The following is a 17,393-nucleotide window of genomic DNA, read 5'->3' as shown; positions in this document are numbered from 1 at the left end:
TCTCCTGAGAGGGTGGCCGTTTCTCAAGGGCATTTTTCTAATGCATATTTTCGTGTGTGGTGACATTTTGGTTCTCAGAAACAATCACCCAAACATTGGACAGTGGAAGACTCAGACCCGATCATGGGAACTGAATGGTTCATTCATATGGGGTTGAACCCTCTAAATGGGAACACTTGACAAAACATTCATTAGGAAGACATGGAAATTATTTTTTTTTCCTGCTCCTCAATCCAGACAGTAACCTTTTGAAAACCACTGTGACACACCTCCAACACTATTTAATTTTTTTTTTTAGGGCCATCATCAATATTTGGTACTTTGCTACTAGTGACCAGTTCAAATAAAGGGTACCTGCCTGGAATGGACTAAAGGGGAGCTCTTGGAAGTAGTTATCTCATTATAGCAAACCATACAAGTTGAATATCAAAACATGCTGGGCTTAGTTACGGACTGGTATTTGAATGTTGTGTAAACCATGCAGCAAAGGTCAGCTGCTGTGTAATTATTAAAAAAGAAGGCTCAAAAGGCCAGGATCTTCCTGATCATATTAAGCTAATGTTTTGTTTCTCACCACTGCATTTGTGAGTTGAAAAGAAAAAACTCAGGTACTTCACAATCTGAGGTGATGTAGGTAGGATGATGAGAGAATATGGCCAAAAAAAGGGAATAGTAATCTGTTGCCCAACCTCAATCAGGAAGATCTCAGTTTGTAGTCCTTTAAAGAATAGGAGTCCCTCTTTGCTATTCTCCATCCTTTTGCCTGGAATTTCAGCCATACGCTTGATGGATTTTCCCCTCAATTTCTGCAAGGGGATAGATCTAGCTTATGATCTAGTGCTTGTCTTATTTCTTCATAAACAAATCTGAGCCTTGTGTTAGCCAATGCATGTTTGTGTCTTGCAGGTAATACCCACTTGAAATCCACTTAAAGCAAAAAAAATCTAAATCTGTATGGGTTAGTACATCCTTCTAGAACTATGAAACATATGGTGTTCATTGCTTACACAAGACTAGGATAGAAATGTGCACAGAATGGGGGTCAATACCCACCGCAAAATTAGGATGGCGGTGGGTATTACGGCGGATGGAAAGTCCGTCCAACGCTTTTCCGCCGGAGGCAATCGCACCAATTGCCTGGTGGACGGAGCAGGGCCACTAATATGGTGGCGGTGCCTAGCAGGCACCATCCGCCATATTAGGATGTGGGTTTGCAGAGGCCTTTCCTTGGCGACATGGCCGTCATGGAAAGGCTGGTGGGGATTTGGTTTGGGGGCCAATTGTGGCCCCCTTGTGGGGGGGTGGTGTTGCTGCACTGGGGGGTAGCATGCATTTCCATGTACCACATAGCAGGCACGTGGTGCAGGGAAACTTGGTTCAAGCACCCTTAACATTGCGGACTGTGCAGCATTACCGCCCACAATGTTAAAGGCCCAGGATGCACCCGCCAATATGGTGGGCGCATCCTAATCGCAAGGGTGGGAAGACCTCATGTCTGGCCGGCGGTCCCAGCACCTCTAGGGTGGCGTTCAGACTGATGTCCGCCCGCCATGGTAATGATCCCCTCTATTCTTTTAAGATCCTATTTTGCAATGCAATATAATAAAGTCATATAATTGTGTTTTTTTTGTATGAAGGAGTTTAAGTGGCCAATTCAAGGATTGCTGATTCCAAACAGTCCATCGATGAAGAAGCCATCTTGCAAGACATCAGATTCGCACACACCTGCACGACTCAAAGTCTTAAGAAATGGTGACTGTGGTGAAAGTCAGCCGTACACCATTGTTGGACCTAATATTACAAACATGCTGAAAAAACAGTAAGCCTATACCACTTAACTTTCTTTGGGGTTATTTATTTGTACTTAGTACCTTAACATAGGTTAATACTCCACAGCATTCTACGTGTGAAGAGTAAAAATTGAATAAGCATTAAGGGCCAGATGTAGGTGGCTAAATACCGGTCGGTAATGCCGATATTCGTTAAATTTCTGCGTTACCGACCGGTATTTAGCCATGTGCGATGTAGGCGACTTTAAACCAAATGCAAAATAAGGAATCGCAAAATAGCAATTCCTTATTTTGCTCTTGCATTTAAGGAATCTAAAATACCGATTCCTTAAATGCAATGTACATAGCACAAAAAACAGTGCACCTCAGCCTTAAGGAATCGCTATTTACCACCAACTTCAAGTTGGTGGTAAGTAGCAATTTCCTTACAAAAAGCAATTTTTTTGCTTTTTTTTATTTGCCATGTGGCACACCTCCATGCCCCTAGGGCATGTATGTGCGCCACATGTGCACACATGCACATTTGAGGGGTGCAACAGAGTGTCCTTTGGACACCCTGGCACCCTTGAAATACCTCCCGCTATTAACGATTCGGTAATACCGAATCGCTAATAGTGAATCTCTTGCCATTCATTCCTATGGGCCTCCTAGCCCATAGGAATGAATGGCTAGGTATTCATTAATAACGAATCGAAATTACAGATTCGTTATTAAGAAAAGTTAAGGAATCGCTAATATTTTAGCGATTCCTACCTACATTCCATTTAACGAGTCCTTAATAGCGATTCGGTAATAATCGCTATTAAGGACTCGCTAAATGGAAGTTACCTACATCTGGCCCTAAGTGGCATATCTACAAGAAAATGGTGCAGCGTGATGGGAAATTTTGCATCGCTGCGTCATGTCAAAAACACAGGGATATGATGAATAACAACAATATGGGGCACCTGTGTGTTTTAAATTGCGCTGGTGCTACAAATAGCTGCCTGTGCCAACACAGACACCTTTGCGCCATAGTGCAAGGGTGCCTGCATTGCAGGAAATGATTGTTTATGTGCAGGAAGATGTCCCTTCCTGTACATAAACAATAATGGTGATTTGCTGCTTCAATGAATTATGCATTCTGTAGCACACATAGAAGTAGCAAATCGCCATTATTTAAGGATTGTTTATTTGCAGGAAGGGACACCTTCCTGCACATAAACAATTGTTAAAAGTGTTTCGCTCTTTCTATAAGTGCTGAAAAAAGCTAGAAAAATGTTGAGGTCAATAAGCTTTTGCCAGTAAGAGAACTTATTATCATCCAGGTGGCAACAGATTGAGGAGTAGAGTGAAAGATTGTGAGCCACAAAACTGACCTTCAACCGACCCAACTGAACACCTCTTTTTATACCAATGTGTGAGGAGTGAGTGCAAGACTATAACCGCGGCGGCAATTCCGCCACATTGCAGCGGTTCAGCGCAGTGGGCGGGGCCACGTCTGCCAACGGACATGCGCAGCACTATGAAGGTAGTGCGCACGACGACCGTTGGCCGACAGAAGCACGCAAGGTGAGGGGACTTAAAATGTAATTTAATTATCAAGTTTAAAAGTAACGCAGTTATGCAGTGACACGACAATAGATAGATGAAATCAGGTTGACAGATTGTGTGAATAAGAGCGTTATTGCATTGGGAGATTTCTGCTACCTGTCCTCTTTGCAGAGTGTCTCCATGACACCCCAGCTGCATGACCTCTCCCCACTGGGCTCCTTAGACATACCACCCACCACTAGGTTTCCCAGCCCAATGGCTCCAATCCTCACCCCGGCGTTGTCCATGGCTAGCATTCGGAACGCCGCGAGTCTCTGCAACCTCACTCTGGGAACTTTGGTAGGTGAAGCAGCACACTTTGACGATGTTGCAAGCAGATGACGTATTTTATTTAGAGTTGGTGTTTCTCGGGAATATAATGTTATTGTTTTGTCGGTGTGAAGAATTCCAGCTCTTTTCCCGGAAAGGGAAGAAACCAACTGCTATTGCTCACACCCTACACACTTGGAAATGGAGCTGGGTGCTGACACTGCAATAATAAGTGTAGTGTGAAGCCCTTACTTACAAACAGTTGGAAAAAGGAACGTTATTGAAAGAAATACAAACAAAAGAACTTACCGTTGTTAGGGAACACTTCGGAGACACGGGACCGTGTTGGTGTCTTCAGAGAAGGAAGACACTTCACCTAAACAACAAGCCTGACTGGAAAGTGTAGAGCCAAAGAACAACCCAGTTATGGAGCTGCTCTCATGCTGTTTTCAGCTTTAGAGCAGCACCATGATTGGTCTGAGCAGACTAACACAGCGCTCCTTTTTAGACTTCCAGTGCTTGCAGACTGCCCGGCTGTTACACAGCTCATATAGATGTGCCTGTCTGAAATATGCATGTCGGGCTGGCCGTAGCAAGACTGCAGACCAATCCGACATGCCCACTTAAGGCTTAAAGCAAGTCATTTCTGGTTGCCAATCAGCAGCAGGAATCTTCTGCCACCATGTCTCGAGAGGCACGGTCCACTTCAAATGGTTCAGTCCATTGAACGTTTATTATAATCATGTTTACTGCTACAGCAGACGGGGTGTTGCTCCTCCGCCCTATGGGAGGAACCGCCCAGTAAAACAATGGTGTAAGCATGCACATTTTCTGAGAAGCTTCATTAAAACAAAATTGTGCTACTGAAGTAATCATTTATATCAACACAATCCTTAGTGTAACTGTAAAGCTTTTCTGACATATTAAATTTTCAGTCTTTTATTCCTTGAAACCGAGCAGTTTATTTGCCCATTCGCTTTTATAGGTCTTTACAGCATTTAAGGCTTCTGACATTAGTTCAGTTTTACTTTTCTTCACGTTGATTTCATGCACTTAATATATTACTTAAAAACTAGCACCATCCAAGTCGTCTGTTGACTAAACTTTTGAAGGAGTTGCGTTTTAATCTGCAAAGTAGAGTCAAGCCTGAACCTGAAATATTTGGGTTTTAAATTCATATTTAGTCTATTTCACTAGCTCTTAATATGTTTTTTTGCAGGCTGACAGGAAGTCTAAGATGTTCTTTTCTTTGCATTCCTTTAAGTACTCTTAAATTGCAAAATATTTTAGGAATTTAGAGCCACATGTATTAAAAAAGCATGTTGCAATTAGCAAATAACAATTTTTACCGAATCTCTATTTGGTAATCTCAAAATTCTATTTAAGTAAGGAATCACCAATGAATTGGCAATTCCTTAATATAACCTAATAGCGATTCGGTAAATAGGTAATCGCTATTAGGTAATACCACTCCATTTATTCCTATGGGCCTAAAGGTCCTGAGGGGCGAATGGTTTTGCATTAGCTAATTTGCGATTACCTATTTGGTATTCGCAAATTAGCTAATGCAAAGCCAAGGGTGCCCGGGGGTCTAAGGCCCACCTTAAGCACCCCAAAAAATAAAAATAGTACACATGCCATAGGGGCATTTGTGTGCTACATGGCACTTACAAAAATGCATTTTTGTGCATTATTCAAAAATTTCACATGTTAACTATCGATTTTGAGCCAGATGTAAGAAGCATTTTACAGGTGGCAAACGGCCAATTCATCCGTTTGCAACCAGTAAAATGCATTTAGCCATGTAAGAAGGCAAAATGTGATCCAGTAACTTGTTACCGAATAGCCTTTTGCGATTTGGTAATATGAAGGGGAGCGTTTAGGTCATCCCTTCCTAATTCTGAATAGCACTGGTATGTATGAATGTATTGCGACTGTAAATGCAATCGCAAAACATCCGCATTTACCACCAACTTCAAGTTGCTCCCTTCCCACGTTAAAAAAAAAAATACATATTTTGGGTCCCGGGACCAAAATCAGTCCATTTATATATAGATATAGATATATGCATATATAAATATATAGATATATATAATCTGAACTCTGGGTAGACAACAGAAAAGGCAGCGGACACTCCAGGTAGCGTGTTAAATAAGCCTTTATTCTCTAATTCTAACACAACTCTCATCGCATATCCTTCATTCCTTCATTTTTTTTAAAAACACATTTTATTGAGATTTCAAGACATGGTTAAACAATTCATCGATACATGCCACTTCCTTCCCTCAGTCTCGCAACATTTGAGCAATGATGGTATCACCACCAAGATTTGGCCGTTCCCAGCCAAGTCTGCGTTAGTCTATCTGAATGTTCCATATACTGAGTGAGGCCTTTCTAGTAGTAGAAGTTCTATCCCAGAGGCCTTGTGACACAGTTCTACAGGGCTAAGTTGTGGCGCTCTTAGCCTACTCTGGCCCTGGCAGTCTCTGTGGTTCAGCACGAATAACAACGAATCAAATCCCCTCCCCAACGCAACCTCCCCACCCCCTACCCCCCACCCCCGAACCCCATCTCCCCCTCCCCTCAGATATGTCGCTTTCCCTAACCGTGCGTGTAATGCTCATAATGTGTTCTGTACACTCCGTCCCAGTGCCATGTCAGTAGCCCATTTCTCTGCTGGGGGACACTCCCGCCTCCCCGATCACTCCTCCCTTCCTCTCAACTCCCTATTTGATGCTGCGGTCTCATATGACAAAGAGGGCACTCATGGCCGGCGAGGTCAGTCATCATCTTCAGCCGGGTTCTTGAGCAGATCCACCATTGCCACCCAAGCTCTCGCCGAGTCCCACAATTTGTCATTGTCAGTCCACGGAGCTAATTGGAGTCAGAGTGTCCCCTCGCAGTCCGCCCACTTAGTGAAGTCGCGTAGCCAGCGCGCAACGCTAGGGGCCGTGACCGCCTTTCAATGGCTAGTGATTTCAAGCTTGGCTAGTACTAACCCCAGGTCTAGGAACTTACTGGTAATTTTGTTGCGGGAAGTGTGGGGAAACCAGTGTAACAGGCACACCCCTGGAGTATTCTGCAGGTCCCTCTCCGTCACCGCTGTCACTTTGGCCAGTACCTCTCCCCAGAATCCCCGAAGCAGCGGACAGTCCCAGAACATGTGTATGAATATCGCACCTTCTAGTCCGCACCGTGGGCAGGCAGCGTGGGAGCCAAATAACTCATTAATTTTGTGAGGCGTAAGATACGCCCGATGAAACACGAAAAATTGGATACGTTGAATCCTCGCGTTTCGGGAACACTTCCAGGCCTGTTCCATTAACAATTCCCAAGGTTTCTCCTCTATAGGCGTTCCCAAGTCAGTTTCCCCCTTAACCCGCAGTCCCTCTAGAGGTGTCCTCAAGCCCTGCGTCAACCTCCGATACAAGCACGTCACCGCCTTGATCCTACCTGTAGAGGTGACCACATATTGGTAAGGGAGGAAGACCTGTGGTTCCTCCAACCCTTTTTTCCAGTGCTTGCGCACAGCAGCCGTTACGCCCGCGTGTAAAAGAAAGTTCTGAGCAAGAAGGGCGTGCCTCTGCATGAGGTCTTTAAATGGCAAAAGCGCACCATCTTCATACAGATCTCCAATCGAGGAGATCCCCGCTTCCCCCCAGTCATGTAGCCGCTGCCAGTCTCCACCATGGGGAGCTCCACACAGAACCACACCAGGATCTCAGGGGCATATGCAGGGCTCCCTTTATTGCGTCTCAGAGCCCTATACCAACATTGCCTCAGGACCCACAGATCCCTGGATACCTCACGTTCTCGCATCGGGAGCTGTAGCAAAATCCGACTTAAGTGACGAAGCTCAAGGTCCCCTCCTCTCTGGTTTGCCTCCATTCCCAGTTTCCCTGCCAGCCGTTGAGCGAACCATTGGAACTGGGCCGCATGATAGTACGCCTCAAAATACGGCGCTGCAAAGCCCCCCTCCTGTTGCGGACGCATCATGGTCAGTAGGGCCACTCTCCATCGTCCCGTTCCCCACAAGAAGCTCGAAACCATGGAGTTGAGTTGGGCGAAGCACTTTCCAGGTATCCAAACCGGCAGGGTAACAAAGTAATAAAGTAAACGGGGGAGGGTTATAATTTTTAATAACGCCACCCGCCCCGCAACCGACAAAGGCAGGGAGGCCCAGAAGTCAAGGTTACTCTTGGTGGTGCGCAGAGCCCTCCCTATGTTACCCTCAAATAGATCAGCTGCCTCGTGGTAAATTCTAACCCCCAGATACGGTAAGCACCTATCCTCCCATTGCACGTCGAGCCCCTCAGGAGGATCACCACGGTCCCTCCTTAGAGGAAATAAACAGGTCTTGGCCCAGTTAACATTGAGCCCTGCAACCCGACCCAGTCTCTCCAACAACTCCCATGCCCCCCGGAACTCAGCGGCAGCCTTTAAGAGGAACATCAGTAAGTCATCGGCATATAGGGCAATATAGTGCGTCTGACCCATCCTCTCTAGACCCCTATAATGTCCCTCTGTCCTTGCACGTCTGTGCTTGGGGTTTTCTGTTTGGCCATGCGCTTGATGGCTCCCCTGACCTCAGTCATTTCTACCGGCTGGCCCAAAGACTCCGCCTCCTCAGCCTCAATCTGTGGCAACTCTATATCAAGGACATCCCCTTCCTCTAGCTCCCTGGGTTCCAATGTGCTACGATAAAGGGTGGAATAGTATTCCAGGAATTGTGCGTTAATGGCCTGCTGCCCATAGTGGGTCCCCCCCCCCCAATCTCTCGTATTTCAAGGATCGGCGTGCCCCTGCGTGCTGGATTCGCCAGCCAGGCTAGAGGTGCCCCTGATTTGTCACGCTCCTCATGTGCCCGCACCAGGTAGGCCCTGTGGTCAAAACACCTCAGTCGCTCCACCTGCGTCGCTAGGTCTTCATTCGCCTTCAGTAGCCCTTCCTGAATGTCCTCCCGCCCCGGCCTCTCTCTTTCTTTCTCCCGGAGCTGTTGTTCTGCCAGTTGTGCTTCGCCCAGTAGAGTCCTACGCACTCCCACGTCCTCCCCAATGCATCTCCCGCGTATCACCGCTTTAAATGCATCCCACTCATTGCGCAGACTGAAAAAAGTGCCTGCATTACTCTGGAAGTAGTCCTCTATGGCAGTACCTATGGTGGTTCGAAAGACCTGATCCTCCAAGACCTCCGGACGGAGTCGCCAACTAGGGATTGCCGTTCTAGTGCGAACCCAGTTCAGGGTCACTAGTAGGGGATTATGATCAGAAGTCGTTCTGGCCAAATATTCACTCATCGCGAGCATTATATGGACATCTGGGGAACACAACACTGCGTCCAGCCTGACGTGCAACTCATGGACTACGGAAAAGTAAGAGTAGTCGCGCTCCCCGGGGTGATGGGCCCTCCAGGAATCTATAAGTCCCCAGCTCCTCTGCCAATCCCGCCTGGTCTCCGCTAGTCTGCGAGTAGGGGCGTCAGGAAGTGGTAGGTGGGAATGGTCCAGGTCTACATCTGTCACACAATTAAAGTCTCCCCCTAGGAGAACAGGACCCATCAACACCCCCGCCAATGCCTTGAGAGCTGTGCAAAAAACGTGGACTGTTCAATATTTGGGGCGTATATGCTTCCTAGAGTAATGTCCCGTCCATCCAGATGCCCCGTGACCACCGTAAACCTGCCCTCACACACTGAAATGGAACGCCTGCCCTCGGCCAGACTAAGGTCCCCCGTGCATAAGCCGAATAAGAGGTGTGAAATACCTGCCCTCGCCAGCGGCGTTGTAATGCCACCCCCTCCGCTTTCGTCAAGTGAGTTTCCTGAAGTAGTGCGATTTGCACTCCCCTTTGTACTAAATAAGGGTGTATTTTGTGTCATCGATACATGGTATTCATCCCCCGTATGTTCCAGGACATGACTTTAAGACCTATGGAGGTGCCCATGAAATCCACTCATACACACACTTGCCTACCCCCCCCAGTGGCATGTCTGACCCTCCCCCATCCCACCCAACGCACAAACTTCCCATAACTCCCACACCCCAGGACAGTCACACAACAACCGGTTCCCATCCAAACCAAACTGTTCATATCCATAACCACAAGGAAGGTTGTAGCTCGCACTCCACATCCCCAGAACCCCCCCCTCCAACCCCCCTTCCTGAGAAAAAAGGCTACATAGCCCGCTAGGTCCCCGGCATTCTGAGAACTTCACTCCCTACTGCTGTGCCCTCCATCGAGTCCGGCCACTAGACCAGTACCAGAAACGCCCCCTACAACGAGCAACCCACACAGCCTCAGTGATCCCATCAACCAAACATCCCATCTGCTGTCTGTGGGGTAACTTTCGGCAGCTCCATATCGGAGAGTCCCAAGGCACTCCCAGATCCCGGACTCCCTGTTCCACTCTTCTCCACATTGGTATCAGTGCTCGCCGGGCTGGCCACCCCTCTGCTGATGTCTGCCACCGCTCTCACCACCCTGTCTCGCTCGTGCTGCTGCACCATCAGGGAAGTGGGCCGCCTCCTTGGTGGAGTAGTCGTCTGCCGTTCTCGAGGGGAAGCCGCCCGTGATACATTCGCAGTCGCATCCCCGCGACCCTCCAACCAATCCCATGCCGCCTGCGGGGTAGGAAAGAAATGGGTCTCCTCGTCCGCTGTCATGCGCAGACGTGCCGGAAACAGCAATAGCATATGGGAGACTGAGCTGGCGCAGCTACCTCTTGACAGCCAGAAAAGAGGATCGTTGACGCTGGACCTCCCTGGTGTAGTCCGGAAATATCAGCACCTTACTCTTCCCTATTTGCAGATTCCGCTGTTCCCGGGCTCTCTGCAGGATGAAGTCCCGGTCCCGGTAATGCAAGAGTCTCGCCACCATTGGCCGCGGGCGGGCACCTGGTTTTGGCGAGCGAGTCGGGACCCTGTGCGCTCGCTCCAGCGCATAAAATGGGGAGAGGCCCTATGGCGCCACCTCTGCCCGCAGCCAGTCCTCCAGAAACCTGACGGCGTCAGCTCCCTCTTCTCGGTCTAGGACCCCCACGATACGGATATTGTTGCGCCGGGAACGCCCGTCGATGTCTTCTGCCCGCAGTTCGAGGACTTTGACTCTTTGAGTTACCTCATTTAATGAGTGACGCAGAGCTGCCACTTTTTCCGGAACTTCTTTCATGGCGGTTTCGTGGGTTGTCACTCTCTCTTTGAGCTTCTGGTGGTCATCCTTCAGCAAGGTAAGATCCGAGCTAATGGCATCCATCCGTTTCTCAAGCGCTTCCCGGGAGGCCACTATGGCCTGTATTATTTCACTCAGGGTAGGGTCCCCAGTCCGCTCCGATCTCCGTCGCACCTCATCGGCGTCCTCATCTCCCGAGTGCTAGTCCTGTTCATCTAAGCGCAGCACCTCAAAGCCCTTATTTTTTTTCGACACGCGGCCCATCGTGACAGTTGGAGGTAGTCAAAATGAGCACCGTCAGGGGAACCCACAGGCTTACTCCACCCCCAGCAGGGCACTGCTGTCTCCGAACGTCCGCTCCGATGGTCTCCGCCCCAGTCGCTGCCCTGAACGGGTGCCGATCCTATGTTGCGCAGTAACACCGCGCCGATGAGTCTCAGCACATTGGGGTCCCCAGTCCGTATTTCCAGGCACCCCTCGCAGTGCGTGGTCCACTAGCAGGAGTAATGGATGGCTTGCGTGCTGTACTTGCATCCCTGTCCCCTGCGACTAGTGGTACGGGGACCTACTGCATAGGGTGCAATGCTGCTAGTCCTCTGGCGCCATGCGCCTCCGCTGAAGGTGTGTGGGCCAGTCGATCCCAAAGGTGCAGGAGCACCAGCCAGATGCCCTCAAGGCCTCAAGAGCATAGGTTTAGGCCTGATGGGGTCGAGGATCAGTTGTGAGCTGAGGGTCATTAGAGGAGCAGGGGCGCAATCCCATTCCCACAGGTCTCCTTGTCACCAAGATCGGATTCCAGTGCCCCTCGTCCCGGTCGCATGCACTCGCTACACCCAGAGCAATTCTCGCCGTTTGTCCTTGTTCCTGGGGGGCTGATACATCTTCTCCTCCACACTTATCCACCCTCCAGCACTCCGTACCCCAGTACCTCTATGCCAGTGTCAGCGTTGTTTACCGGCTGGGTCAGTGCGCTCCCCCTCAGGGCCAAGTCCCGGGTCTGCCCATGCACCAGGATGCAGTCCAGCTTCTTCCTGCTTTCGCCTTCGCTCCTTGGGCAGAAACCTGTGGCTGAGGTCTAAAGACGGGCACCTCTCAGTGAGCCCCTATAATGCGGCTCTGGGGGACAGCCAGCGGAGGTGTCCCTTCCCAATGTCTGTGCCAGTCCAGCAGGATCCAGGCAAGCTCCCAGTGTCAGGTAGATCGCCCCCTCTCACCGCAACTGATCTCTGGGGCCACCAGCGGGGTAAATCCCCGGTTCTATGCAGCTCCTGGGCAGTCACTTGTAGACCCGGTGCACTGGCTGCAACAATCGCTTGTGTCCCCGGCGCGTAGTCAGGCCCCGAGCCAGCTGCTATATGGGGTATGTCGCACTCTCCGCCATTTTAGAGCCAGGCACAAGCGTCCGGACGGCTGAAAGGCAGACAGTCACTCTCGTCTTCCCCCACCCACTCCTCACCGCACAGGATAGTGCCTCAGGTGAGTCCCGGCTTGCCCTCTGATGCCGCCCCGTGCCCCGGGCAGTCTCTGGCGTTGCTCCGACACCTGGTAGTCTTCAACGACAGTGGACCCACGCAGCCGCCATTTTGCGGCAGTTCTCGGCGGGCAACCTCCGGCAGCTTCAACCTCTGATTTTTACTAGTCGTGGCATGTTTTACTCCTCGAGACTTCTCCCAGCTGGGCACGCCATGTTCCACTCGATGTTGCCTCTGAATCTTGCCAGGATGATTTGTAAGGAAGGGCGGCCACGGAGGAGCTCCGATGTCCGCTGCTGATTACATTGGCGCCAAGCCACGCCCCTCATCCTTCATTCCTTCATAAGAATGAGTGCAGACCACAAATCAAATTTTTTTTTTTTTATTGAGCTAGATCCACCAGATATGTATTAGGGAATGTTTTTTTTTTAAGTGTTTAGAGTGGACATTTTTTAGGGCCTAGGGTGAGTATGGGTTTTTGGTTGGCAAGATAATTTTTAGGGTTTAGGGTGGATATGTAGTTTTTGGGTGGCAAAGGTATTTTAGGGTTTAGGGTGGGTATGGGGTTTTGGATGGCAAGAGTAATTTTGCAGTTTATGGGTTTTTAGTTGGCAAGGGTACTTTTAGGGTTAGGGTGTGTATGGGATTTTGGGTGGGAAGGGTAATTTTAGGGTTTAGCGTGGTTATGTTATTTTGGGAGGCAAGGGTAATTTTAGGGTGGGTATGACTTTTTGGGTGACAAGGGAATTTTTAGGGTTTAGGGTGGGTATGACTTTTTGGGTGACAAGGGAATTTTTAGGGTTTAGGGTAGGTATGGGTTTTTGGGTGGCAAGGGATAATTTTAGGGTTTAGGATGGGTATGGGTCTTTAGGTGCCGAGGGTCATTTTTAGGGTTTTGGGTGGGTATGGGTTTTTGGTTGGCAAGGTAACTTTTAGGGCTTAGGGTGGGTATGTGTTTTATGGCGGCAAGAGTAATTTTATAGCAAAGGGTGGGTATGGTTGAGGGGTTGTGGGTTTTATGGATATACATATGTGTGTGTGTGTGTATTTGATTTGTATATATATATATATTCACTGAAAAAACCATAGGTTATAGACCATATATAGTTAGGAATTAGCATTTAAAAAACCTTATTTTACTCACACAAAACCATTGAAATTCCATATATAGTTAGTTGCACTAACTATATATCGCGCACCCGCAATCCACTGCTGATCATGTCACATATTACATCATTCATGACATGGTCAGTGACATCACTGATGACATCACTGATGACATCTCAAATGACATCACTGATGACATCACTGATGACAACATCCAGTGACTGTATGTTTCTGTAAAGTTAAAATATGTCTTACATATTGAAGAATGAGTGGATGTATAAGTGTCTGGATGAAGAATTTAGTAGGTGCGTGACTGACTGTATGAGTGAGTGATTAAATGTGTCTCACTGAATGCATGGGTTAGTGACTAAACTGTCTTAATTTGTGCATCATTATGTCTGTTGTTCTGTAAACTGCTGCATGTGTTGATCATTAGCTATACGAGAGGCTATATGTGTTATTAATTGGTTGCCCAAGTATTTCTATGGGAGATTGAGTTTGTGTGGGGGTGGCTGGAAGGTGTGTGACTCTGTGCATAGATGTGTGAGCAGTTTATTCACTAGGTGTATGAGTTCAAGAGTGCATGTGGAAACAGCTACATGGGCAGTTGACTGTGTGCATGAGTGTATTGATGAGTGAATGGATATCTCAATGCTACATGTCATAGTAAGTACATATGTAAAACACAGTACATGTGAGAGTTGGCATATATAAATAACTATGCATGAGAGCCACTGAATGAGTGAGTGGTTGTATCGATCATTGTGAACTTGTATCAGGGATTGTATAAGAGAGTAAATATGTGTTAGTATATGTTTCAATAAGTAAGGTGTGTTTAACTGTATAGTTGAAGAAATGGAGGTGAGATTGTTTCTTTGCATGACTGACTGGGTGTGTGAGTAACTCCATGGATGAGTGTCTGTATACACTGAGTGTATCTAAGGTTATATTAGAGTCTGAAGAGGTTTATCGTATTAGCACAAGAATGATGTCAAATGAGATGTCATCAGTGATGTCATCAGTGATGTCATTTGAGATGTCATCAGTGATGTCATCAGTGATGTCACTGACCATGTCATGAATGATGTAATATGTGACATGATCAGCAGTGGATTGCGGGTGCGCGATATATAGTTAGTGCAACTAACTATATATGGAATTTCAATGGTTTCGTGTGAGTAAAATAAGGTTTTTTAAATGCTAATTCCTAACTATATATGGTCTATAACCTATGGTTTTTTCAGTGAATTTCAATGGTTTTTTAATAGCAAATATCATAAGCTGTTGAATGTCAAGTACGTGGTAAGTATAAACATTTTCGTGTTTATACACACTGATCTGCTTTGAATGCTGCCCCCCACCCCTCATTTCTATTAGGAGTACTCTCTCTTTGCAGATAGTGAAGGGTAGTTAACGCAGGCCTTTGCCCCGTTGTAATCCGTCGTGCCTGCTTCTCTCTCCATTTGATTGATTGTTCTCTTTGGTTCATTCTCTATTTACAAACAAGCACAGAGTCGCAATACTCTGTTTAGTCTTTGCAGATAGCTAAAAATCGTGTAAAAAAACAAAAGGAATCGAGCAAAATCAGTAGGCCACTAATGGGATCTCTTTTTGACCTCCCTAAAATAGAAACATTAGGAACAACCTGTTGATAATACCAATGTGTATGTACATAAGCGGCGTTCATTTGTGTTCACAGTACCCCTTGTTGATTGTTTGAATCCAGCATTGAATTGTTCGAAGTTGGTTCTCTTAAGAATCTTCTCTGCCTGCAAACGAGGAAGAATAGGAATATTCTCTCTCCCTTTGCAGATAGTGAAGGGTAGGTAACGCAAACCTTGAACACGTCGTGCCTATTTCGTTCCTCATTGATTGATTGTTTCCCCAAACATTGACTGTTTGGGAATTGGTTCTTTTTGGAGGTATTCCCTGTTTGCAAATATACGTAGGAAAATCTTTGCAAATAGTGAAAGGGTACGTAATGCGGACCTTTCTCCCCCGTTGTAATCTGTCATGCCTATCTACTCCCCACTGATTGATGCACCTGTTTCACCCGGACCATTTACTAGAGATACGTCATCTGGCCCGACCAGAGAGCACCCCTAGTGAAAAGGACATATGCAATAATAACGAAGTGATCACTGTATCCTGTTAACAGAAACTTTAGCATGAAACAACCTGGAAAGAAAAGAATAGGAAAACGAAAATCAGTAGGCCACTGATGAACATGAACTTTTATTAAACAACGAACAAAGAAACGATAACATAACGTAATGATAAAACCTATTAATGTCCTAGAAACAAGAAAACGTAAAAATATGCCAGTGGTGAGAGACCAGAAAAACAGTAAGAGAAACCAAATCACCCCTCGCTGTCCCACCGCCTGCCACGCCAAAAAAATCGATAGACTAGGGAAAATGCAAGTCAGTAGAACATCCGCCCCCACTCTGGAAACTTCCAAGGTGGGGCAGGGTTGCGGCTACGCCCAGCCGGGAGCAGCCCATATAAGGCGGGTCCTGCTGCCACGCCTCGGCCAGGAGATCCTAACGTAGGGTGTAGCCGGAGGAGAGGCCGAGGCCAGCGGGACCCGGCCAGGGGATTGCCTTTACAACGCTGAAGTGTTGCAGGGGGGGGAATGTCTCCTCGACCCTCCCCTCTCTCTCCCAGTCCGGCCGCGGTGGCCCTTGACAGTTTCAGGTAGTCCCACCACATGCTCTTCCGGTCCGGCCACAAACGGTCGGGGGGCCGAGGCCGACGGGATCCGGCTGCAGCCGATAAACCAAGGAACCCGTTCATGGGGCCAGAGCCAGGGGCGTCCGGCCGACATCCACCGGAAGCCCGGCCCGAAGACGGACGGGACACTTCTTCTTTCTTGAATAATGGCTGCGACAACACTGGGGGGACCCCCCCCCTCGTCCTCATCGCCTGGTCCGGCCATAACAAATCTCAAGCGAGACGCCGTGGGGTGCACTGGGAGGGAGAGACGGTGCGAACAGGCCTCTCCCGCCTCCCCAGGTGGAGGCTTCCCAGCTGCACCCTCAGCGCTCCAGGCGCCCGGAAAAGGGTTCTTCCACTGTGGCCATGCTGCAACGTCTCGCCCGGCAGGGTGGAGCCCGTCCGCTCATTTGACCCCGCGATCGCCAGTAGCTACCGAACTCTCAAAATGGCGGTCGACCTGGCAAGAGCAGGCCCAGCATAAAGAAATGGCCCGGTCACTGGTTGACTCCACCACCGTAGTCCTCCACGACCTTGAAGATTCTAGAGGAGCCGCGGGAGTCTCCGACCCCCGATGGGGAATGACTGCCATGATCGCCCGTGGAGTGACGAAACTGTATCCGCGGGACGTCGCCGCTTCCATGCTGGCACCAGCCTCACTTTGAATTACTAGAATCCTGCAGACCTCAGTTCCGGTGAAAGCACAGTGTGACCCGGTAGGAAAAATTGTTGCACCCCCTCCCCTTTTTGACTGATAGTTCAAACCACCGATCCTTTCCTTTGCCCTTTTAACGGAACTTTGGACTGCCTCCCCCTCTTTTACATTTTCTAGAGAAAACAAAACATTAACCACTACATTAGCATAGCAGTTGACACCAGAACTGTTTTCAAATTGAAAACCAACAACATCTTCAACAGAATCCTTTTTGTTTCTGCTGTGACCCTGCTACAGCACAGGCATTGTCCCCAGCAGTAATTCTGCAATGCCGGTAAGAATAGCTGTGGTGCCTACTGGACTCACTCACCCCCGCGGCGCCCCACGCCGTTATTTGCTGGGCGGCAACTTACTAGACATCACTTTCGTGCCATCTAGATTTCAGCGCGTTCTGCTGCCTTGGAACTATTCGCACAACAGACTGCTACTGACGACCCACCCCCAGGCAACATCTTCTGAATTTTCATAATTTGAAAGAACTAGTAACATGTCCTCATCAGGAATTCAAAAGAAATTGCCACGGTCTCTTCGTTGTTTCTTTCTTTCTTGTCTCTCGATCCTACCGAGAGACAAGATGGCGGCCACT

The 17,393-nt window shown here is 48.2% G+C and overlaps 1 protein-coding gene across 1 annotated transcript in view; it reads left to right on the top strand.

Annotated features, from left to right (window-relative positions):
• Positions 1 to 17,393, top strand: part of DCDC1 (doublecortin domain containing 1) — a 1,658,417-nt gene that overhangs the window by 1,293,626 nt on the left and 347,398 nt on the right. Inside the window, exon 19 of the mRNA XM_078683738.1 lies at positions 1,638 to 1,819. Within this exon, the coding sequence (XP_078539864.1) occupies positions 1,638 to 1,819 (182 nt within the window). The remainder of the gene's footprint in view (positions 1 to 1,637; positions 1,820 to 17,393) is intronic.

The sequence above is a fragment of the Lissotriton helveticus genome, chromosome 3_1, assembly GCF_964261635.1.
Source record: "Lissotriton helveticus chromosome 3_1, aLisHel1.1, whole genome shotgun sequence".
Taxonomy (NCBI): Eukaryota; Metazoa; Chordata; class Amphibia; order Caudata; family Salamandridae; genus Lissotriton; species Lissotriton helveticus.
This window is presented reverse-complemented; position numbering and strand designations above follow the sequence as displayed.